The 27,200-nt window shown below is 34.9% G+C and overlaps 1 protein-coding gene across 1 annotated transcript in view; it reads left to right on the forward strand.

The window, feature by feature from the left end:
• LOC100370854 (dmX-like protein 2) overlaps positions 1–27,200 on the forward strand; it is a 72,811-nt gene that overhangs the window by 19,401 nt on the left and 26,210 nt on the right. The window contains exons 2-15 of the mRNA XM_085507401.1: positions 9,107–9,232; positions 9,696–9,764; positions 10,552–10,630; positions 15,235–15,376; positions 15,697–15,763; positions 16,321–16,484; positions 17,233–17,415; positions 18,171–18,316; positions 20,388–20,585; positions 21,430–21,477; positions 21,931–23,144; positions 23,800–23,949; positions 24,410–24,644; positions 24,771–26,927. Coding sequence (XP_085363527.1) covers positions 9,107–9,232; positions 9,696–9,764; positions 10,552–10,630; positions 15,235–15,376; positions 15,697–15,763; positions 16,321–16,484; positions 17,233–17,415; positions 18,171–18,316; positions 20,388–20,585; positions 21,430–21,477; positions 21,931–23,144; positions 23,800–23,949; positions 24,410–24,644; positions 24,771–26,927 — 4,978 coding nt within the window. The remainder of the gene's footprint in view (positions 1–9,106; positions 9,233–9,695; positions 9,765–10,551; positions 10,631–15,234; positions 15,377–15,696; positions 15,764–16,320; positions 16,485–17,232; positions 17,416–18,170; positions 18,317–20,387; positions 20,586–21,429; positions 21,478–21,930; positions 23,145–23,799; positions 23,950–24,409; positions 24,645–24,770; positions 26,928–27,200) is intronic.

Consider the following 27,200-nt stretch of genomic DNA (forward strand, 5'->3'; position numbering starts at 1 on the left):
CTGCACATCCCAGTCCACCTGCACATCCCAGTCCACCTGCACATCCCAGTCCACCTGCACATCCCAGTCCACCTGCACATCCCAGTCGCCCTGCACATCACAGTCCACCTGCACATCACAGTCCACCTGCACATCCCAGTTCACCTGCACATCACAGTTCACCTGCACATCCCAGTCCACCTGCACATCCCAGTCCACCTGCATACCTGTTGCCCTGCCCATCCTAGTTCACCTAAACATTCTAGTACACATGCTTATCCCAGTCCACCTGCACATCCCAGTCCACCTGCACATCACAGTCCACCTGCTCATCACAGTCCACCTGCACATCCTAGTTCACCTAAACATTCTAGTACACCTGCTTATCCAAGTTCCGCACATCCCAGTTCACCTGCACATCACAGTTCACCTGCACATCCCAGTCCGCCTGCACATCCCAGTCCGCCTGCACATCCCAGTCCGCCTGCACATCCCAGTCCACCTGCACATCCCAGTCCACCTGCACATCCCAGTCCACCTGCACATCCCAGTCCGCCTGCACATCTCAGTCGCCCTGCACATCTCAGTCGCCCTGCACATCCTAGTTCACTTAAACATTCTAGTACACCTGCTTATCCAAGTTCCGCACATCCCAGTTCACCTGCACACCACAGTCCACCTGCACACCACAGTCCACCTGCAAATCCCAGTCCACCTGCAAATCCCAGTCCACCTGCAAATCCCAGTCCACCTGCACATCCCAGTCACCCTGCACATCCCAGTCCACCTGCACATCCCAGTCCACCTGCACATCCATGTTCACTTGCGCATCCCAGTACACCTGCACATCTTAGTCCACCTGCATACCCCAGTTGTCTGTGACATCTTAGTCCACCTGCATACCCTAGTCCACTTCCACATCCCAGTCGCCCTGCATACCCAAGCCGCCCTGCACATCCTAGTTCACCTAAACATTCTAGTACTCCTGCTTATCCAAATTTCGCACATCCCAGTTCACCTGCACATCACAGTCCACCTGCAAATCCCATTCCACCTGCATACTCCAGTTGCCCTGCACATCCTAGTTCACCTAAACATTCTAGTACACATGCTTATCCCAGTTCTGCACATCCCAGTTCACCTGCACATCCCAGTCCACCTGCATACCCCAGTCCACCTGCATACCCCAGTCGCCCTGCATACCCCAGTCGCCCTGCACATCCTAGTTCACCTAAACATTCTAGTACACCTGCTTATCCCAGTTCTGCACATCTCAGTTCACCTGCACATTCCAGTCCACCTGCACATCCCAGTCCACCTGCACATCCCAGTCCACCTGCACATCAGTCCAACTGCACATCCCAGTCCACCTGCACATCCCATTCCACCTGCATACCCCAGTCCACCTACACATCCTAGTCCATCTGCATACCCCAGTCGCCCTGCACATCCTAGTCCATCTGCACTCCCTAGTCCAACTGCACATCCCAGTCCATCTGCACTCCCTAGTCCAACTGCACATCCCAGTCCATCTGCACTCTCTAGTCCAACTGCACATCCCAGTACACCTACACACCCCAGTCCCCCTGCACAACCAGTCTCCTACACATTATGTTAATCATTATATTTTTTGTTTGAAATTTTTTATTTTGAAAAAAACAATGAATACATAATATTACAGAAATGCAGACAAATTTGAGAAATATATTATATTAATATATATATTATGAAAAGATTATTATTATTATAGCATAATTTGAGTTATGCTTCATATTGTTCCAATTCTGTTCTGATTATTGCATGAACACAACAGTTCAGATTCATGTGTGATGATTTTACACAGCTAACACTGATGCTGTTAAATCTTCTATTTAATCAAATTCATCTCTATGGTTACTTGTGAGTTGATTTTCCTGGTCGCTGCCCTTTTGTCTGATTTTAACATGCCTCTAACAATGTTGTTATAGACAACATATTCCATTTGATTGACAATTGTTATTTATATTACAATAAATGCATTGACTGCAGATACAAATACTGTGAATTTTGCTGCTATTTTGATATTTGATCATATTCACTTGGTTTTAAATTCACATATTTTCCATGCAAACAATAAGATCTAGTGTAATGTGTACATGTGTTATGTGTACATGTGTTATGTGTACATGTATTATGTGTACATGTAATGTGTAGATGTGTTATGTGTACATGTGTTATGTGTACACATGTGTTATGTGTACATGTTCATATGGTTTTCATATGTCCATACATGTATGCACATTTCACTTATCAGCAAAAATAATGAAATTAAAAGCCAATAAATAATTAGTGTTTCCAGGACAATATACATGTATTTCTTTCGTAATTAACGTAATTACATGTAAATGTATGTGAATGTAATAGATTGTTAAAATGATGAGAATAATTGCTTGTTTGCTGTGGGGGTACTAGGTAAAGAGGGTACCTTTTTCACTGCTACATTATTTGTACTGTTCACGTAATGTAGAGCTGTCTGGAAACATTACATAATCGTGTAAATATGAACCACATGCCATTAAATATACTCAATCCATTGAGATCCATTTCACTGTTAACACTCTACATTAGTATACGCAATGATAAATGACTGGTTTTCAGTGTCAGATTTCATTGTGTGTATTAATACTTTCACACAGATATATTGTGCATACACAGTGAAGGTGTACCCAGCTAACATATAGTGTACATATGTACATACATTTGTAGCATTGCAGAACTTTAATTTCAAAAATCTAATGTTCGTGTTTCAAGTTCCAACTTGGGGACTTACTCTTCTAGTGAGAACATTGTCAGAGCATAGAGGTAATAAGAAGCATTGTTCAATGGGCATCAAATATCAGATACATGTATGATGAATATTCATGAGTAGCAATTTATCAAATGTTTTTTTTTCTTTGGTCTTCGAATCAGTCTGTGCGTGAAAAAACATAAAAAAAAGGTAATCAATATTCCTGGTTATTTATATTGTCTATATTTATGACATTTTTTGTCAATATAAATAATGCTTACTGTAAAAGGGGTAATTATTCACTGGGTTTTAATTTTGCTTATTTCGCTGACTGGAAAATGCGCTAAATTAAAACCCAGTGAATATGTAAGATTGAGCATAGAACACATTATCTAAATGATAAAACCGTGAATTTAAAACCCACTGAATATGCCTGAAATGCTAAATCAGCGAAATTTAAAGCCAGTGAAAATTAGTCATTTTACAGTATCAAACCTGGGATTCAAATGTGGTTTCTAACTATCAAAGTGCAGGATATGTGTATGAATAGACTGGTTACCTCACAAATGTACAAATTTAAAAAAAATATTAATTACGTTTATAGATGGGTGAATTTTAAACAAAAACAATCGTATGTTACACGTCATAAACAGTTGAATATCAACTAGCAAATTTTGTAACATCAAGTTATGGAAAATGCTAAATACCGTAGAATGTGATGCCCATAAAAGACACGGAACATCATTTTATTCCTATTGATGTTTGTAGCATGTTTTATTTTTTGCTTGAAAGGTCATTTATCAAGTTTAAAAATGCACCTAAAACTGCATCAATGCCACTATTGTTTATAATGTTCAATTATTATATAATGTTCGACATAAATTATATTATTTCTGTATAAACTAAACATTTATTGTGCTGTCATTTTAACCAATCTAGTTTTTATTACATTTCTGTCTTAAAATTGATAGACTCTACTGAGATGAAGAAAATATGCGTTCAGCTCCAGGTATAATATATATAATATATGGTGATAGGGTTACCTATTACAAAACAAATTACTCCTTTGAGCTGCCAGCAATCATCGAAGACTTTATGAATCTTCTAACTAAGCTACATGTATTTTTCCCTTGATGGGCATCTGCAGACACCATAAACAGCTTGATCTGACAGCTGCCATTCCCTCATTGACTCTACTTTCTTACTTTCCCATAATCAAATAATAATAAAAAGCATCTTTTGACAAATTTTTAATTTTTATTTCATGAGCTCCATCATCTTTTTTGTTGCCATGGTAACCCAGAGTGAGTCACTCTAGTTTCATTACAGTTAACTGTCAAGTTTGTGGGTTTCTATTGATTGTGCTGAATTAGTTATAATGTAATCTATTTAACCGAACAACGTCTTTCTACTTGGCTTTGTGAATGAATCAACGTTCTAATCAACTGAAATGCACTGTATTCTCCTTTATAGAAGTGCTTGCATTCATGAAGATGCATTTTCTCAGCTTTAAAGTTTCCTTCCATTATGTGGAATGATAAACAATCATTCACTTTATAAACATAGCGTAATGTAATCGGTATTTATAATGCAATGGTTTAGAATTTTGATACAGTATCGTAGAATATTAAAATTACAACAAATACAAGAGTCAAATTTTGTCCTCATTCTCAAATTAAACCACTTCAAAAAATTGATCTCGACCTGTTGCCCATCAAAAAATATGTACTATTTATACAAAATTCAAAACAAAATCACAGAAAAACATGGATGTTTTAAATTGATATTTACATGTCATCATTCATTAGTGAGTAAATACGTTTCAGTATGAAGCAAGAAGTTGTCTCACTAAAAACAAAATCACAGAAAAACATGGATGTTTTAAATTGATATTTACATGTCGTCATTCATCAGTGAGTAAATACGTTTCAGTATGAAGCAAGAAGTTGTCTCACTAAAAACAAAATATAATTGTAAAAATAGAAATGGGACTTTCTAGCTTTCACTAAAAAAATAAAATTTATTAAAAAGGTTCATTCTCCATACAGACTTGATGATGCATGTTGATTTTACTCTCGCAGAATGGATGGAACAAAATAGACTCATTTGACACTTGCGTAGGCAGGATGCCTTCTACTTACCATTCTGTATGTTTATTAAAAGAAAACTACTGCAGTACTAAAGTCAACAATTGAATACACCTACGCCTATATTCTGTATTCACCCATTTAGTAGTGTGTGTAGTAATTGAACTTTACCATTTGAGTTCATCCATTCACAGTTAACTAATAGATCAATTTTATTTAAATTAGATTAAATTGTTGTCTTCTGGAATGTTTCCAAATCCTACTTCTTCCCACACTGTAATTTTTCCCCTTCAAAATTGTGACGTAAAATTATGATTACCAGGGGTATGTTGTTTTTTACAATTTCTTTGTTAATTTCGAACCAAATTGTCATCATTTCGTTTCATTTGCTGCAGGGCTTTGGGAAAAAACAAGCATTGATAATGCACAATCTCCATCTTGTTTTTACTATTACTATATCTGTTAATATATCTCTGTGTTCAGTTTGTAAATATACATGTGTATCAGAGAGTTTCTTACATCATATGTGCATGTTAATTTGAATGCAGTGTGACTGGAAGTGCAAATACTGATGAATTGTAGTGATTATAGTTACTCATACATGCATGAATATCATTAAAAAAACGAATGATTGTCAGTTGGCTATCTTTGTTCAAATCTTGAAAAAACTTGCCCCTGTGACCCTATATTCTTGATCATGATACAAAGTTTGAGTGAAATCGTCACTTCGTCTCCACAAAACAGTTTCAGACTTATTTAAGTATCAGAACCAAATTTGAGGATCAAAATGGCCGCCAGTCAGTCATATTTTTGACTCCCGTGTGCGAAGCACAAAAAGGGAGTCTTTGCAGTTAGTGTGTCTGTATGTGTGTATGTGTGTCCCTCTGTTCCACTGATATCTCAAGAACCATACATCAATTTTTGATGAAACTTGGTGCATAGATGCTCTGGGCCAATGCGCAGATTTGATTAGGTTTTGGTAAAAATCCATGCATATTAATTACCTAATTTGCATGATAATTAGCTGATTTTTGGCTGTTTCATGACTGTTCCACTGATATCTAAAGAACCACTCATTGGATTTTGATGAAACTTGGCACACAGATGCTCCAAACTAATGCGCAGATTTGATTAGTTTTGGGTAAAAATCTGTGCAATATTAATTACCTAATTTGCATAATGATTAATCAATTTTCGGCTTTTCCACTGATATCTCAAGTACTAATCATCACATTTCAATAAAACTTGGTACATAGATGTCATAGGACACTGCACAAACCTGAAAGTTTTTAGGGTAATATCAGTAGATATTAATTACCTAATTAGCATAATTAATTAATTTTCAGCTTTTGATATTTCAAGTAGTAATTGTCACATTTCAATGACACTTGGTACATAGATGTCATAGGACACTGCACAGACCTGATAGTTTTTAGGGTAATATGAGTACATATTAATTACCTAATTTGCATAATTAATTAATTTTCAGCTTTTGATATTTCAAGTACTAATCATCACATTTCAATGACACTTGGTACATAGATGTCATAGGACACTGCACAGACCTGATAGTTTTTAGGGTAATACGAGTACATATTAATTACCTAATTTGCATAATTAATTAATTTTCAGCTTTTGATATTTCAAGTAGTAATTATCACATTTCAATGACACTTGGTACATAGATGTCATAGGACACTGCACAAACCTGATAGTTTTTAGGGTAATATGAGTACATATTAATTATCTAATTTGCATAATTAATTAATTTTCAGCTTTTGATATATCAAGTAGTAATCATCATATTTCAATGAGACTTGCTACATAGATCTTCTAGGATTATGCAGAGACCTAATTAGTTTTAATTGGATATTAATTACCTAATTTGCATAATGTTCCACTGATATATAAAGAACCACAAATTGGATTTTAATGAAACTTTTAAAGAGAACTATGCAGAAACCCAATTAGTTTTTGGTACATAAATGCTCTAGGACAATAGACAGGCCTGATTAATTTTGGGTTAAAATTTGTTCATATTAATTCTCTAATTAGCATAATAATTCATAATTTTTTTGTTCTGTTCTGTTCATATTAGTTACCTGATGTACATAATTAGTTTTCAGCTTTTCTATCAATATCTCATGTACAAGTAATTTTGAATTAATTTTTAATGTGTCTTCAATACTCTCAGCACACGGGAGTTCTTTCTAAGCTTTCTTTGATTTCAACTGGTAATCAAAATATGTAAAACATGTAAGTGATTGTTTATTGTCTTTAATAGTTGCAGGATTTTATTTTAGCAGATATATTTTTGTATATTTCACTGGTCTTTGAAGGAAACAATATATTGTACATTCTGTTAACACTGTATATTCACTGAGATCAATTTAGTGAAATAAGCCAAAATGAAATCCTAGTGAATACCTCTTCAGTATAGCACTCAAAATTAAAAGAATTCACTTGATTACAGTAAACTGTTTTAATTTAGGCAAGTTACAAAAATGCAAAACATATCACTGGAGTCTCTACAAGGAAGTCACAGCGACTTTGATGAAATAGTATAACTATGAACACCTGTAGATTATAAAATCACAATTTTTGTTGCAAAAACAAATGCTGGATGTATGAGTTACAGCATCCCCAAAAAATGAATAAAGCACAATAAAAAGAGATTTAATAACATTTCTATTATATGAATAGTATCATTCACCATGCCTTGATTGGTACATGTACATGTAAAATGGATTACTGAGGTGAAATATCCTGCCCCAATTTCTAGCCTAGTGAATACATTATAAAAACTGCATTGTATTATCTGCATTGCTCAATATCCACAGAAGCCTTGGAGACGAATGCCATGAAAGGTCCCACCTGAATGCTTTAATCCCTTCATATTTCTATCACAATTTCAATCAATTACATGCATACCCTCAGAATACTGAAGTTCAAACCATGGACTAGTATAATTACAGTCTTATAAATGAAATGTTAATTTAACAGTACATAGTTTGTGGTGGAATCCGAGTCAAATCAGCAGTAATTCATGATGGTAAATGTAGAGATCTAATTTGTAATAATATACTTTGTGTAAAATGTCCTGAGTTTGACCTTTTAGTAAATTATATTACGGTATCTATTTGCTTTTGTACTTATGTAGCGATGCATTTTCTAGGCATTCCTCAGACTCATTTAGCTTAATCAGTGGTCCACCTGAGTCAATCTGTTGCTGCTTGTGTGAATTGAACAGAATTTCAAATCATTACCAAATCATTTACATTTTTCTATACATGAAATAGAACCAAATTAGTCATATTTGTATCACATAAAATTTATTATAAATGATCTCAGAGTTCAAATATACAATGCGTTTTTTTTTAGAAGACAACATTATTGGTGGCTTGTAGTCCTTATTTGAGTAACTAGGCAATGTGTCTGTTATGAATGTGTATGTATGAAAACAACATGCCTTCTTATTATTAATACTAATACATGTATATTTCATTCAGACAACACTTTCTATGTCATTGATGCATGTAGTTGGTCTGCATAATTTAATTATCTTTGTTTTCTATTTTTTTACACAATCTTTTTGTATCTGCTTTGTGGTGCCAAGTAAATTACTTATGAATAAAGTTGTGTAAAGTTGACTGTTCAACCAATGATAATTGATGTGGTCCATTTAGGGCACTTGATAGACCTGTATTGGTATTATTTACATATTAAATTAAATTATCTCACAACTCTTGCTGTCCATGTTATAATTCAGATCAAAATGCCGGTAAATTTTTTTGCTAATTACATGAGACTTGTACTCCACTTAGACTTAGACTTAGGTTAGGCTTTGAACTTCCTGTAGGTTTACCCACAACTTGGGTTGAAACAACTAAACAGTTTTTAAACCAGTGATAGATAGTGTTTAAAATACATAATTTGTAACTTTGTATGTGATGAAAAAAAACACATGATTTTCTTTGTATCTACATACATGTGTCTCCCATTCCCCTACCAGTCAAAAAGTATGTCAGTATTTTTGTTAGTGTAAAATACTTTATTTTAACTGGCATTAGTTTTCGCATTAGTTTTTGGATGTTTTGTGTGGAGTTTATCGGTATTTTCTCTGATTTTTGATGAGTTGAATGTAAAATATAGGAAAAAAGGTATTTCCATTGGATTCAAATTTTCACTGATTCCTTCCTTCAGCGAAAATAAAGTAACTTTAAGTAATTCTCTATACAGATCATGATATGGATATTGTGTTCTATTTTAACAGGTTTATGCAGCAGGGTGTGATATTGTAATATTGGCAAGTGACTTTCAAAGAGTGCAGATCATTCCTGGCGCTACACATGGAAACATACAAGTCGGATGTATTGATTGCTCTGCAGAGAATGGAAAGGTAGGAACATCATCTGAATATTATTAACATAATTGACTCTATATGGACCCAATGAATATATGAACATTTTATATTGACTTCATATTGGAAATAGACCAAAGCACTCAAATACTACCTGTAATCAATATATATATATAGTCAACACCACTAGAAATTCCACATATTATTTTACTGTTAGGTTGTGAGCCCTGCCTTTTTCCAGAAATTATCTACTTGTATTATATATAATAATCATCGTATGTAAATCAAGATATTCTTGAAAAACCTTGAAAACCTATTCAAATATAATGCGGTGAATTTGAATAGCCACATCTGTATATTTCTGCCCCAGACATTTCGCGAAAGCATTTACTATTTCATGTTTGTCAGCAGTGGAATACCTGTCTCACTTGAACCCTGCATTAAAGTCATTACTTGCAGTTAAAAGAACATAGTAACATATTGACTTCTGTATTGTTGGCAGATTGCCGCTTCCTATGCAAATCAAGTGTACATTTTTGAACCAACCGCAGTACAAGAACAGAGCACACATGTAAGTATGCTGTAACAATTATTATACATCTACCACTTAAAACAATAATTTAAAAATAGTTGTTCCGTAAATGGTTGTTTCAGCACTCTTTCTAAAACATATCAGCTTTCAAATTCAAATTTTCTCTTATGCTCAGTAAACTACATGTACATGTACATCACCAACGTTGACGCATTCCAGGTTATTTATTCAAACATCTTTTGGACAAAGAAACGTTATGGCTCACGCACAGTGCAAAACATGTCTGGTTGTCATTCTGACCTGTAATCTCTCAATAAATTATTTATGCAAGCAAAAATTAGATGTATAATAAGGTTATCACAAGAATACCACAAAGTATGCACTCAGGCAGTAAGGAATCACATAGACCTCTGCTGTACATCAGCCGATACAATCACTGTTACAGTACTGCCTTCATGCATACTTTGTGGTATTCTCATAATAACCTCATAATATACCATTGTTACCATTATGCTACAAAGATATGATAATTATATTTAATCTTTCTTTCCAAATAACCGAAATATGAATGGCATACTAGGGTATGCTTTCACATGTAGGTGAAAGATCTTCAAAAATCCAATGTTAGGAATTTGAATTACATGTGGTGCGTCATCGCCACATACTGCATATTTGTTGTTGGAGTGGTATATAACGAGTGGATGTTTAGAGTCTGCTAGTATTTGTCTTCACCCTGAGTCTTTCTATCAACAGTAACTACAAAAATGTACATGCACCATCATTTACAAGTAAACAATTTAATATGAGTGTATCTTTCTTTTCATAGAAACTAGATTATCAGTGGCACCAGACGGGATGTTTTAAAATAGAATCTTTAGTGTATAATTTATCTTGGAACCAAGATGGTAAGTTTTATTGTTTTATGTAAACAATGCTATAAAATAATGACATATTCATTTAGATTAAGTAGTTTCCATGGAATTCTTTATAGTCAGTTGCATGTTAATAGTTCATGCGCTTAATATGTAAATTATTGGTGTTTCTATGGTCATAATAAGTCATGTTTTAATGATTCAGTATACAACAAATGCAATTTTTAGCTCCGCTGTCGACTTTGTTGAGCGGAGCTTATCATATGAGTGATTGTCCTCCGCCGTTGTCGTCCGTCGTCGTTCGTGTCAATGTTTTACTTTTTCGACTTCTTCTTGAAAACTACAAGCCTGAATGCTTTCATACTTCGGGTATATGTACCTTGGTTAGACCTCTCTCAGATTTGTTCATTTCATGATGATACCTTTAATTCTCTAATTTTGGTGAATATTTTTGTCATTTTTGGCAAAAAGTGATATTTTCGACTTCTTGTTGAAAACCGCAAGTCCAATTGCTTTGATATTACATATATAGGTACTACATGTGGACCTCTCTCAGATTTGTTCATTTCATAATGATATCTTCAATTCTCTAATTTTGGTGAATATTTTTGTAATTTTTGGTAAAAAGTGATATTTTCGACTTCTTGTTAAAAACCTCAAATCCAATTGCTTTGATATATATATATAGGTACTGCATATGGACCTCTCTCAGTTTTGTTCATTTTGTAATCATATCTTCTGTTCTTTAATTGCCATGTGCATTGCTAACAGCGGAGCTATCTCAGCCGACAAGCTGCTTGTTGGTTTATGCATGTATGCACTTCTTCTAAATGTGCTTCTAATGGAACAAATACTGTATTTATATCAATGTAAATACACAAATGTGTGAGGTACCATTGCTGACAAATCTACATGTATACACCATACAATGTTAAGATTGTGAATGGGTAATTAATTCCAGTATGTGAATTTAAGTCGACATCTTAAATTTAGTTTGATTTTGGAAAACTAGACTCTTCAGAAGGTTTTGTATGGTGATGAAGTTAAATTATATTGGGTGAAACTCTCAAACTGATATTTTTACAGTTTCACAAGAAAATGAACTAAAATGTCTCTTTGAAATGTATTTTTTTATTAGTATATCTTAGACATGCCTGGACCGATAAGATTCAAACTTCACACATACATCATACATAATATTATACATATGCACATCAATTTGTTTTATTGTATGATTCACTATGGCCGAATGACGGCCATTTCTGTACTAAGAAACATTGAAATCAAGCATTTCTGTTTACAGATGGATTTTGTTCAAAGTTGTTACAAACATCATATGTGACAATATAGGACCTTGATGCATGTTATTTTGTTTTTCAGATCGAATTCAAAATGGCCGACTGGTGGCCATTTTGTTTTAATGAATGCGATTCTAGTGCCATGTCTTTGACATGCTTTGACGGACTATGTTCAAATTTGATATATTTATTATACATCATGTCATAGATAAACGATATATTGATTTGATGATCTGATGGCTGAATGGTGGCCATTTTTGTGTTCAAAAATCAAGGACAGATTGCATTCAAACTTGGTACATACATTAGACATTTTGGGTCCCAGTTGTGAACGTCATTTTGTTTTTCAGATTGGAATCAAAATGGCCAACTGGTGGCCATTTTGTTTTAATGAATGCAGTTCTAGTGTCATATCTCTGACATGCTTTGAATGATTATGTTCAAATTTTATATATTCATTATACATCATGTCATAGATATACACATGTATTGGTTTGACCAGTGGCCATTTTGTTTTAATTAACGCTGTTCCAGAGCAATATCTCTCAATATGGACAAGTACTCGTTTGACGATCAGATACAATCATTTTAATGTTAAAAAATCATCATAATCAAGCATCAGCTTCTGGATCCATATCTCTGACATGTTTATGTTCAAACTATATTACTATAAACAAAACTATATACTTAAATTTGGCAACTAACAGGGACTGTGTCATGCATGGCTTGTTTACAAATTAGAATGTGTTTACAGTCTCATATTTATTGATATTATTCAACATTTTATCATCTTGTTAAGCACACTCTGTTACCAAATATACCATCTGTTTTCACAAAGCTTGAAGAAGATGTATTCATTGACTAGGGTATATGTTGAGTAATGGACAGAGACTAATCTATACTTTATTAAAGATCTAATAATTATAGAGATTGTTCTTGTCAGTTGCTTCTTTAATACAGAAGCCAATCCTGCAGTGATGGTAACTCGTACTTCTAGGTGATTGTACCATGAATATATAATGAAATGAAATATTGAAAAATCATTAATAAAATAGTGATTGCTTCTGATTTGGATGCCATCTCCTCCACACATGAGCTGTCTGCATGAGAGTGTTGACTTCTTTAGTTAGTGGAACCACCTATACTGGAAAAAAAATAATTGAAAATGCAAATTACCAAGTGTGCTATCGAAAGATTGTGTGATTCAATTAGTTTAAGATTCTCATGTCATATATATACATCAGTGTTTTCTCGAAAAATGGATTCAAAACATATAAATGATTTTTCTACAATATTCATTAAAGTGTATAACAAAATGTTTCTTGAAAATGTTTATATTTTGCAAAGATATCCAAATGACAGCCCTGTACATAGTATGATTGATGTGACCAGACAACTCTTGTAAAATTTACATTGCGCTAGGAGGTCTTTTGTAGTCAATGATCAATATATTTTAACTTAGGGGGTAGTAGCATATACTTTCCATGATCTCTACAGGGCAGACTAATCTTCACCGGAGTATCACAGTCTGATAATCTCATGCTTATTATGTAGGATAGGAGTTGAAATGAAAATACTAAACAAAAACGACTCCCTGGTGTTCAATCTTGTTTTGGAAATTCAGGAAAACCTAATGAACACCAAGAGATGCTAAGCTCCAATCAATTTTACCATTTCCCATTGCAATAAAAAATATAATATTTAAATATATAACATTTCAAATATAAATATACATGTTGCATAATCCTGGAAGAACGGTACATTAAGTTTATCGTTACAACTTAGAAATTTCAAGAAAATTTTAATTGAAAATTTGAGTAATATCCTTTTGAAAGTTAGTTTATTACATGAACTGACTTTTGCGAGGATCCATAAAGAATATGCCACCTCCACAATTCTTTAATTGTTGACTGTGCAATTGATGTAATGTTAGATTAGAGTCTTCAACTAAGGTCATTTAATTAATCTGTGATGACCTCTGATAGAGGGTGCTGTGGTACAATAGACATACTGTAAAATGATTAATTTTCACTGGGTTTAAATTTAGCTGATTTAGCATCTTGGGCACGGTTTTGTAATTTAAATAATGTGTTCTATTGCTAAATTTTACATATTCACTGGGTTTTAATTTGGCTCATTTTCCAGTCAGCGAAATAAGCAAAATTAAAACCCAGTGAATAATTAACTCTTTTACAGTAGACAGAATACATTTACGTCATGACAATTTACATGCATTTGGTATTGTAGTTCTCTCTAATACCACCATAAGTGATGAAATGTTAAAACAGAAAGACATTTGTATATTTCTAAATCTGGAAACACTGATTATCTCATGCTTTGCTCATGAACAGTGGTGATAATTATTGCACTGCACACATACTGATTTTTAACAATAGTATGTACATTTAATTAGCGTTTGATGTACAATGTATTGTTCATTGGATGTGATATCAGCTAATATTCTACATTCTGCTATTGTTTTATTTATCAAGATGATCATTGCTTTATCTTACTGTAAAATAGTTCATTTCACCTTGAATAAATTTTCGCTAAAGTTTATTTTCACTGATTTTTGATGAGTTGAATGGAAAATGTAAGAAAAAAAAGTTTTTCACTAGATTTGCTACAGATAATTATGTCAATCATTCTCTACTAATATTGACACAAAACACAGGCCATAATCACTCAGCCAGTCAAATATGTCACTCACAGCTGTTTTTTAGAACTGATTATTTACCAGTCATGAGATTAATATACTGTTTGTTTTCATAGCATAGTCACTCAATATTTATAACAATAATTGTTATTAATTATTTTTATTTATTTAATCTTAAAATGTGCACATCAGATTATTTTGACCTCAACATATGTACATACCGGTAATGTCAGATTTTTTGGTTTCTGTGTGCAGAGCATAAAGGGAGGTAATGTTGTATTAATGTCTGTCTGTCTGTCTGTTTGTATGAATGGATGTATGTGTCAAATCTTGTTCCAGCAATATTTCAAGAACCACTGGGTTGATTGGGATGAAATTCGGTACTCGGATACTTTATGATAAAATCAAGTCCTGATTAGATTTTGGTACAAATTTGTGAATATTAATTTGCATACTAATTAACAACTTTTAGCATGTTTTATTGATATCCAAACAAATGTTGACACAATCACTAGTTATTTCACATTCTCATTGCTGTCTCAAGAGTTGTTGAGTTGTGTTCAAAACGAATATGAATTTAAAGAAAATTTTAAATCCAGCGAGAAAAATATAACTTATAAAAAAAATAGCTCATAACTTTCATAGTAATAGTGTTTAAATGTGGTTGGTTTTATATATATCAGGAACCAGACTCTTAACAGGAAGTGATTCAATTCAGCTTTGGGCATGTACTTCATTAGATAGCCAGACAGTGGATGATCTCGTATCTGACCATGATAGTGGCAATGTACAGGAACATTGCTGGGAATGTATTTGTCAATGCAAGTAAGTACCTTGGTCTTTAAAGTTTTAATACATGAAAAAGACCACCACATTATTGTGAAGCAATGAGATTTACCTATATTAGTACCCCTATATTAGTACTGTTGGGGGTGGGGGTGGGGGTGGGGGTGGTGGGTGTACTTCAACGTATGAGAAGAGAGCTATATGTAGCCATGCACTAAATTTTCTTACAGAGGCCATATTTAATTATTATGAAAAGGCACCTATAATAAGATGCCATCTTGGATATTTCCTCGCAGTTTTTAATGTGCCAGTATATTCATATGTAAATTTATAATACATGTATCTTTCTGTCTATGTAGGACTGCTAGCCCGATATATCATCTAAAATTTTCCGCTGATGGGCAGTATTTTGCATCAGCCGGCAAAGTAAGTATAAACATACACCAACAGTAGCATGATGTTAAAATCCTGTATATTATCTTGATACTTTGTTTAGTTTTGAACAATATGCAAATTGTATTGATTTGGGTTACTTGTTTCTGTAAGTTTATACATTGTATGTAACCACCTGTTGTGTGCATGCATGTAATATGCTCCATACTGTTAAAGTCCTAATATAAACCGTATACATAATTTAGTTAACCACATCCCCAACTTCGGCTTCAGGGTTAAAGAGTTCTTAACAAAAAAACTGAAAACATGAAAAGTACCTATTACTAACCGCACCCCCAATTCAACAAGATCGTGACCGACATTATTGTTTCAACCATCTGGTTCAAAACGACATTGTTCATAATCCTATTCATTTGTTTCGACCATGTGTCCCCAAAATATTCACACCTATTTATTGTTCAGCAGTGATTAGATAAAACGTACCTCAAAGTTGAGCTTTTAACCCCAATTTTTATATTGATATACAGTAGTACTTAAATTTTTTAGGGAAAGCTACCGGTAGCTTATTAGACATGTACTTTTTTTTTTAGGCTGATAGATTAGTAAAGATATGGTACTGCATCAAACCACCCAAACTAGATCAATCCAGTGCAGATGCAACACCGAGTGCTGTCAAGTATAACTTTGTATATATTGCACATCCAAGAGCTGTAACTGGGTTCTCATGGAGGCTAACCAGCAAATATGCACCACTGTAAGTTATATTTCAACTCTTGATAGGCCAGGTCGGCTTCTAGTTACAACAATGAGCCTAAACTTGTACGAAAATTTAAAATGGCTCAAAGGATGAGAGACGGAGAATGATTCAGAGAGAGATTTCAAGGATAGAAGATATAGAAATGATGTTAAAAATGATGGGGAGAAATAGATCTTGTGAAGTATTATACGGTAATATCAGGGAGAAATAAAAGTGACAGAGATGAAGCACATGTATCTTAGAGTCCAAGCAAGCTTGTTGATACATTAAAGCGGGGGAATCGTCACCTGCGCATGTGTCAGATGGCCATATCATGTCATTGTTTACAAACAATCGTCTACCCATGAGCCTTTGCGTTTTTAGCGTGTGTTGTTATCGTCGCTTGGGACTCAACTCCAGTGTGTGCTCAGGTGACGACTCTCCCGCTTTAAAGCTAAGAGTCTTGGGGAAAATTCTTCCTCATCAGGTTCCCCAACCTCACCTTAATTTTGACCTCTGCAAGTTGACTTTTAACATTACAATTTAAATGTTTCTTTTTTAAGGAGATATTATATGTCTTCATCAGTGTTTATATATTGCATAAATGAATAATTATCTGTTTTATGATGTTAATACATTAATCATTGTTGATGTACATTTACATTGCCTAGACCGTTTAAGGGTTAATTATCTAGTTCTCGATGGGCAAGGTTGTAATAGTTACACTATGTTTTTAATTATGGTGAATTTTATGTGATTTCTGTAGGGGCTCTGTGGGTAACATTTTAATGACATCATGTCGGGATAACATTTGTCGTATATGGAGTGAGAGTCGGTTACCGTCCAGCAGTCTTGTCAACGTTACACCACAACCAACTCATGTCATCAGTGAGAAGATTGCCAAAAGTTCACATATGAGAAATAAGTTGAAGCTGAAAGGCAAAGCAACGTAAGTATTTCAGTTTTCATATATCGATTTAAGTGATTCAGATGTTGGTTCAAGTTGTCTCAAATTCAATAGCACAGACCTTACTTCATTCCACTCAATATCACTAGCCCTAATCAAGATCCAGAAAAGCCAATTATCGCTTCCATTCCATACCATTTTAAAGACATTATAAAAGCATACATGTTGCTTTTCTCACTCACATTGCTGTGTTCAGAAGAACCATTTTTATCTATCAGGCCCTTTTTTTTAAATTGACCAGGTGGTATTTTTCTTACTCTGTATAAGCTACCAATCAGATTCTTTCTTATATAAAATAACTTCACTCAGAAACATTTACTCTGTTTACACAATACAAACAATGGTGATTAAATGTCGTCCTGGGGAATGATCAACAAGACCTTTATGAACTGTAAGCAATTAAGACCAGTACTCAAGTTGAGTAAGTTGTTGAAACCTGTAATTAAGTAAGGTGTTCTCTGATTGGCTTGATAGTCAGATGTTGGGGTTGGGTAGCCAATCAAGGTCAGCCTTTCAAGATCTTCTGTCTCTTTTCCACTGGGAAGTAATTGCAGTATTTCTAAAAGCCAAAATCTGGTTGGTTGGGAAATGAATAAATAAAGTGTTTCTTGATTGGCTGAAGGACCAGGAGCTAGAGTGAGCTATCATGAGCTATGCAATAAGTGGCAGCCTTTTATAACAAAATTGCAGTTCTGTGATTTATGTAAATGTGGTATATGTTTTTGTTAATTTCCTAGAAAAAGGAAAGCAACTCAACCGGATGTTCCGTTACCAAGTCATCAAAGAGAACATGATTTCCATAAACACACATATGAAGAACACCATAGCAACGGATTGTTTCCTGTACATTTTCATATTACAGCAGTTATTAACCCAAATACAGGTTAGTGCTCTCTAAATGTCTTCATTATCAGTTGACTTTTTTCAGATTTGATTTCCAAAACATATTAGGTTACTTGTTTGTCTTGTGTTATTTTGTCTTTATACAATGTATGATGATGCTAACGAAGGGGTGTGTCTGTCCTTCCATCATCATTGTTTTCATGTTCATTTTTAGTCCCCGTTCGGACGCAGTCCGAAAACGGGGACTTTTGTTTTGACCTCCGTGTGTCTGTGCGTGTGTGCGTGCGCCTGTGCGTGCATCCGGACCTGTATCTTAGAAATGCCTGGACCAATCACAATCAAACTTCACACATACATCATACATGATATTATACATATGCACGTCAATTTGTTTCACCATCTGATTCAAGATGGCCGAATGGCGGCTATTTTTGTGCTAACAAATCCTAAAAATCAACCATTTCTCGGCTGTTTACAGATGGATTTTGTTCAAACTTGGTATATACATTAGACATTATGGGACCTTGATGCAAATACTTTTGTTTTTCATATAAGATTCAAAATGACCGAATGGTGGCCATTTTTGTGCTAACAAATCCTAAAAATCAACCATTTTTCGGCTGTTTACAGATGGATTTTGTTCAAACTTGGTATATACATTAGACATTATGGGACCTTGATGCAAATAATTTTGTTTTTCAGATAAGATTCAAAATGGCCGACTGGCGGCCATTATCTTTTAATGAATGTGGTTCTCATGCCATATCTCTGACTTGCTTTCACTGATTATGTTCAAATTTTAAATATTCATTATACATCATGTCATAGATAGAAAGATATATTGGTTTGACGATCCTATTCAAAATGGCCAAATGGTGGCCTTTTTTGTGCTAAACAATCATCAAATATCAAGCATTTCTGGCATTTATGGATGGATTTCGTTCAAACTTGGTACATATATTAGACATTACAGGTTCCTGATGCACATCATTTATTTTTCAGATCGGATTCAAAATGGCTGTCTGGTGGCCATTTTGTTTTAATGAATGGGTTTCTAGACCCATATCTCCGACTTGTTTTGACTGATAATATTTTCAAATTTTAAATATTCATTATACATCATGTCATAGATAAACAGATATATTGGTTTGACTATCCTATTCAAAATAGTCAAATGGTGGTCATTTTTGTGCTAAAAAATCATCAAATATCAAGCATTTATGGGTGGATTTCGTTCAAACTTGGTACATACATTAGACATTACGGGTTCCTGATGCTCGTCATTATATTTTTCAGATTGGATTCAAAATGGCTGACTCTCGTCCATTTTGTTTTATTGATTGGGCTTCTAGAGCCATATCTCTTAAATGCTTTGACTTATTATATTTAAATTTTATATATTCGTTATACATCATGTTATATATATACATGTATTCAAAATGGCTGATTTTGAATGCTGTTCCAGAGCAGTATCTCTCAATATGGACAAGTACTTGTTTGACGATCAGATACAAATGTCAATCATTTTAATGTTAAAAAATCATATTCCTGACATGGTTATATTCCAGCTATATTACTATAAACAAAACTATATATCTTAAATTTGATAACTAACGAGGACTGTGCCATGCATGGCTTGTCATAGTTACAATAATCTAGATATTTTCCCCAAAAATTTTATTGTATTTTGACAAAATGTGATTAAGTGTCAGCCTCACATAATGCTATGTGCATTTTCTGTTGGTTATTTTATTTTGACTTGAGATCAGAAAATAATTCACCTCATCAATTCCAATGAAAATGAACTCTAAATCACAAAGTTTTGCAGCAGTAATCATTTCTCTGAGGACCTGGAACCAGGAGTTGCGGTGACTTTTGTGAAATTTGTGTTCATGAATGCCATAAAATCGTGATATCACGAAAATTTCTAGGAGTGAAAAACTAAACCGTTTATTATAGTTAAAACTGAGTTGTCTTGTAGTCCCTGTTAATGCAATAACATCCAGTCATATACATTATAGTACCATTTATACATACATTTATAGAAAAATACAGTTATATTGTAATGCCTTGACATGACTACCATTTCTTGTTGTTTTTTTCATTGTTAGACATTCCTTTACTGCCAGCTATCAGTTCCATGTCTGGAAGCGGTGAGGGCTCATTTGTGGTGCACTGGTTGAACAACAAGGAATTCCAATTCACACTGTCAGCTGAGACAATTATTCAAGATATCAGAAAGAAGGCAGAGGCATCTGATACATCGGAAAGCAAAGAAGATGTTACTGACTCGTTCTCAGATGTTGATGGTAAAGCATTTATTTTAAATATAAAGCTATATTTTTGATTGGTTTAAGCAGAACATATTCAGAATACATGCAAACATTCTAAAATGTGAATGTAAACATGTATTCAACAATTCATATTCTGTACTATTTTTAGTCCCCGTTCGAAAACAGGGACTTATGTTTTTGACCCTTGTGTGTACGTGCGTCTGTGTTTCTGTGCGTCTGTGCGTGCATGCGTCCATACCTGTATCTTAGTAATGCCTGGACCAATCACAATCAAACTTCACACATACATCATACATGATATTATACATATGCACATCAATTTGTTTTATGATCTGATTCAAGATTGCCGAATGGCGCCATTATTGTGCTAAAAAATCATCAAAATCAAGCATTTCTCGGCTGTTTACAAATAGATTATTTTCAAACTTGGTATATACATTGGACATTGTTGGACTTGATGCAAACAATTTTATTTTTCAGATCGGATTCAAAATGGCTGACTGGTGGCCATTTTGTTTTAATGAATGGGCTTCTAGACCCATATCTCTGACTTGATTTGACTGATTATGTTCAAATTTTATTCGTTATACATCATGTTATAGATATATACATGTATTCAAAATGGCTGATTTTGTTTTAATTAATGCTGTTCGAGAGCAATATCTCCCAATATGGACAAGTACTTGTTTGACGATCAGATACAAATGTCAATCATTTTAATGTTAAACAATCATCATAATCATATTCCTGACATGGTTATATTCCAGCTATATTACCGTACTATAAACAAAACTATATATTTTAAATTTGATAACTAACGAGGACTGTGCCATGCATGGCTTGTTACTTTTATTTACAGATCAAGACAGTAGTAAAGACCTGATAGAATTTGATGTCAAACTACCAGGTAACTTTTTCATTCAGAGAATTATAAACAATTATCAATTTAATTTTATTTTAATACTGATTCATAATAATTTATTTAGATTTTACCAGAGGTCAATATTGGTTGGCAATACAGTTACCCAAAAAATGTGCTTTATACACACAATGTACAGTTGTTCATGAATCAAATCTCTGATAAACCATAGACCTTAGAAAAGGTCTATGGATAAACTGAAATCACAATCAGAAACTAATTTGCTGGTTTCATTGATCATAAATAAAATCACTTTTTTTGATTTTCATGATTTTAAATTAATTCAGAGATTTCAATGATAATAAATTAATTTAATTGGCAAATGTTTTAAGAATTATAGATCTATCCATTTGTATATTGGATATTATCGGTATGTATGTCGCACAATAGATATTCTTTGTTCATATAAAGTATATATGTACTGCAATTTTGTCTCACCAGCTGAGGACTCATCCGTTGGAATGCAGTCAAGTTCAAGTACGTCTGGTATTCAAGAGGACGCACCACTCAGTGACTTTTCAACACAAACATCTTCTAAACCACTGGATCATATGATTATAACCGATGCACTCTCTCAAAAACTCGGTGAACTATTGAGAGAATGGAATGAGTGTGCAGACATGGTGTTCAGTATACACCCTGTAGATGGATCTTTCCTGGTTTGGCTGGTGGAATATCTCGATGAGTATCTGCCGTCTTGTTTTCGGCAAGCCCAGATCAGTTTCTCCTGCAGGATTCCCATGGCATTTCCTACCGGTGATGCCACCACAATGTGCGATAGTCTCATATTGTACCGCAATGGCATCATACAAGAGTCAAAGATGGCGCAGAAGCTGAGTGAAAGCGGTAAAGGCTCAATTGCCGACATGGAAAAACTTTCTCCGAGCTATAGTTTTATGCACAGCCTAGCAAAACTCAAACAGGGTGGTGTTGGGAATAATCTTATCCCACAGAGAGTATCTATGTTATCAAAGCACACCAATGGAACATTGAACCAATGGGAGATTGGTTTTGCAGAGAATTCAAAATTTTCTACAGTGTTGAGTATTTCTCATTCCTCACGATGTTGTGGACATAAATTTCGAGTGAATGACTTGGCATGCCATCCTGTGCTGCCTTTATTACTGACAACATCTCATCACAACATCCCAAAAGTTGACATCGACCCAGTAATGTGCCGAAGTAGAAGTGCATCATTTGCGAGTACAAGCTCACTTGGAAAAAGTATGTCTGATCAAGAGAAAACAATAAAAAGTTCCCCTCGGAGCTCAACAAGTGAACTCAGAAGCCCATTAGATAAATCTACCATGGATCTTCTCAGTGATAGGATAGGATCTGAAATGAATTGGCCGGATTTACGAGCTCCGACCGGACTATGTAGCGAATTAATCTTATGGCGTGTTGATCCTGTTGGACCGCTTTCAAAATCCGGTGGTTTGAAGGAACTTGCGCGAATTAATTCTCCATTAATCTCGGCATTTTCAAATATAGCATGGCTGCCAACATTACTTCCGAGTTCTTCCTTAGGACCAGTGTCCAATTCACCCAGTGCCTGTTTTGTTGCATCCGATGGTATCTGTCTGCGACTTTACCAAGCTGTTATTGATGCAAGGTCAATTTTAATTGAGGTTGCCAATAACTATGAACAGCCAGAGGTAAGCTATTTTTGTTTCAGATGCCTCATATTTTAGTTTGGTCGCATGTTCTTTGTGACTAGCTACATGGCCGCCTATATTTCATTGTAAGCCCAAGACTCATGGAGCAGTGCCTGTCATATGCCAAATGTAACACTCTTTTTATAATATGTACTTTTCTGGGTGGAAGTCTTTTGCAAATAGCTGCAACTTACTAAATATTTTCACACATGCATCTTTGGAAATTTTCTGTACTTAGTACAAAATTCCATTTGAAGCATTTGTATTTGAAGTCAACTGCCTTTGTTTCCTGTATGGTTTCTATTGTTTAGGATTGACCTGCGTGCCAAGAAATGTCACTGAGTATTAAAATCCATCAGAATCTAACATTGATCAAATTAACTATAAATAAAAAATAACTTTTAAAAAGGATGCTGTCAGACCCTCGGATATTCCATGGCATGATGGGACAGCATTGTCCACATTGTTGAGTATGCACATTAAGTTTTCAATTATAATGTTAAAATATGTGTGCATGTTGAAGTGTCTGAAATAAAATAAATGCGATTATTAAAAATTGTTAATTCAGCATAGACTGTGTTGTATGAGTTACGCAATATTCAGATTATATTCTCAGGAAAACAACTCTTTATAAACTTTTTTTTCTTTTTGACAGGCGTACATGAGTAGTTGTTCATCTCTAAATTCTCTTGTGAATGCTGGGAAAGCTGATGGAGTCCTCAATGGTTTCAAAATAGTCAGTTTACAATCTACAGCAAGACCTGGATGTATTATTGAATTAGATCCACTAACCGATGCCAAACAGGTGACCATATTTACTATCAGGCATTGCAATAGTGACAATTCATCTGAAGTTCTTTATAAAAACACCACACTGACTTATTCATTTTGTATGTCTGTGGACTTCAATGACTTCCATGAAATCTTGTCCTAAAATCATGATAATTTGTTGAATAAATTATCAACTAATGTGTGTGATTGATGTTGATATTTATTCAGGTCCATATTAATTTGCCAATACGCATATTAATCATATGTAAATCATAATTTCTACTTACATAAAAAGTGAATCACAGAAATAACACCAAATACACAGTAGGGTAAATGTATGTTATTTTGATTAACCTAGTATTTACCCTGTCTTGTATTCTGTGTATATTTCTGTTAATTATTTGTATCTTAATGCACAGTTACAATATCATGCATTTCTATTGAGAATATTGAATTTTATTGTTAATAATATCTAATTGTTTTCTATTTTGTAGAATTGGCAGAACGTACAGTTTATGCATGTATTCCAACAACAGTTTATAACTGGCACTTCAGCTTCCAACCCTGCACCCACCCACTATGAAGAGATGCCTGGCGAGCCAAACAAAACAATGTCCTTCCACTTTGAGGAGACGTTTTATCTTGTTGTGGTTGAGAAAACCAGAGGGGGCCATTCAACCATACACATGTGGTCTATAGAGTTAGCAGCACAGCCAATCACCCCAAGAGGTTTGTCAAACTTGTATAGCAAATTTTGATCTTTAAGATTTGGCCAGATTAGATATTTGTAGATTACTAAGCAAGAAATATTTCATTTGAAGGGATTTATTGGAATTTTTATTTTTCTCATTTCAGCTAGTACAAAAGATGGCGAACAGTTCCAGTACGAGGACAGCTCCCCAGACGTTCACCCTGTCTCATCTTCAGATGAATCGTCTAGAAGTGAAAGCCCATTGCAATTCCAGGCACTTCCTCATCACGTGCAAACAACAAAATTGTGTATCACATCAAGTAAAGTCTGCTCTCACAGATTGAATCTCCCAGAGGGAGTGGATATAGTAAGTGCAACACCAGCAGCAGGCCACTTAAGTTCATCTTCAATTTACCCAGCATGCACGGCACCTTACCTAATCAGTGCTGCATGCTCAGATGGCAAAGTGCGGTTCTGGCATTGTAAAATGTCTGATAGCGGTACGAAAGCTGATAACCCAGCGTTCTTTTTAACCACTGCAAGTGACACCAACATAAAAGGTCAAATAGATGACGTCTTCAACACTTTGAACTATCAGTGGGAGGAGTGGGAGTTAATCACCCAGAAAGCTTCTTCAAGTGCTGTGGAAGTGGACGGTAAACCTCTTACTGTGAGCTGCGCTTATAACAGTCGGTTTGCGTGTGCTTACAAAGTCGATGAGATGATTCATTCTGACCGGGAGAATAAACTAAATATATCAGTTTCTGTTTTTGAGTGCGAGTCTACTGGTGGGTCCAAATGGCTGCTTGAGGATTCCATCCATATTGGAAAGGTCACTATTCCAGATTTTCCTGTCACTCTTGAAATTGGAGGACTTGAAACTCAAATCCTAAATTACAAAAGGATGAAACGAAGTTCAAAGATTGAAAATTTCTCGCAGTTTGGTGAACATCAAGATGAGAATCATGTGCGGGATAACAGTGATTGCAGAGACAGTAAAAACTCCATGCGGCAAATGATAATGCAGAAAAGGATGGTCCAGCTTGACTGGGTTTCCAAAGAAGATGGTTCTCATATTTTAACTGTTGGTGTTGGGAATAAAATCGTGATGTACGCTCCTGTCTCTGGTGAAATGGCAAATCTGTCACAGTTGGCATCATCAAGTAATAAACAGAAACAGTCTTCATTTCGCAATCCTCTAATAAGTCAGAAAAGTCTCCATGTTGCTCCAACACTACCACATGAAGAAGAGGGGTTTAAACCAAAGTGGGTACCGCTCAGAACAGTGGAGCTGTGTTCAGCAGATAGCCTTCCTCCACTACCAATGATGTTATCATGGGTGAGAGATGGTATCTTAGTTGTCGGAATGGAAAGTGAGATGCATGTTTATTCACAGTGGAAGAGTGATGATCATTCACAGGTTAATGTAGCAGAAGAGAAATCTCCAAAAGACTTAATAGCAGTTTCCAGCACACAGTCAATCCCTCTTACAATCACAGAGAGAAAGGCACACTCTAGTAGCAGCAGATCTGATTCGGAATCACAAAATGTACAGAAAACTGGTTCCAAGAGTGATGACTCCAAGAGCAACTTGATTCAGCAGTGTGGTCTTTTTGAAGCAGCACAGCTTGTGTCGCCGGTACTTCCACAATATCATCCTAACCAGCTTATGGAATTGATGAAATGTGGTAAAATCAACCGAGTTAAAGCAATCCTTGCTCATCTTGTCAGGTGTGTTGCTGGAGAAGATGCAGCGACAAAGGCTGTTGTAATTGGACACAGTGAACCACGTCCAAAACTACATGGTAGAGGCCACAATCAAGCCCGTCACAGCATCAGTGCTAGTCCTGCTGATGTATCAGTACTAACAGAGGAAGAACATCTTGACTACATTGAAATCACATCTATTCCTCCACTGCCATTGTATGCTTTAATGGAAGCAGATCATGCTGAGACAGGTTCCAGTTCAGAAAAACCTGACATCAATCATGGTAGCTATGTCAATGATTTGGCACACCCCGATGCTGAAAGTGACCATGAATATTACGCTGAGTTGTTTACTACTCCCAATGTACATGATGATGAGTTGATTTTAGGTAGCCCGCCGAGAAGACCTGAGGCATCACCTGAAGTGACCATGAGACTTCGTAACCCAGCGTATTTTGGATTAGCACAAGTGAGGTTACTGACCAATCATCTGACACATGTTCATCTTCCAGGTTTAACCAGTATTGAACAGATGTATCTGTTGGCGTTGGCCGACACTCTTGCAACCACTCATATGGATTTGGCTGGTAGTAAAACATCAACAACCACAGATGGTGAGTAATTACCTGTCTGCATGCTTTATGTTATACATGCCCTTCCTGTAAATTAGGAATTGCCATTTATATATTGAGTAATTAAATCATGAATAGACTGTTTTCCATTCCCTGCAAGATCCTATGTTGTTCATGAAATGAAACGTCAAACAGAACAACATAGTGGCTTCAAAAAATTGATAATGGTTAAGTTTGCTGGAATAAGGTTATCTCAGTGTCAAATTCCTGTCTGAAAGATCGGCATTTTGACTTGCTTAAAAAAAGTTCAAAATT

The sequence above is a fragment of the Saccoglossus kowalevskii genome, chromosome 13, assembly GCF_978046115.1.
Source record: "Saccoglossus kowalevskii chromosome 13, keSacKowa6.1, whole genome shotgun sequence".
Lineage (NCBI taxonomy): Eukaryota > Metazoa > Hemichordata > Enteropneusta > Harrimaniidae > Saccoglossus > Saccoglossus kowalevskii.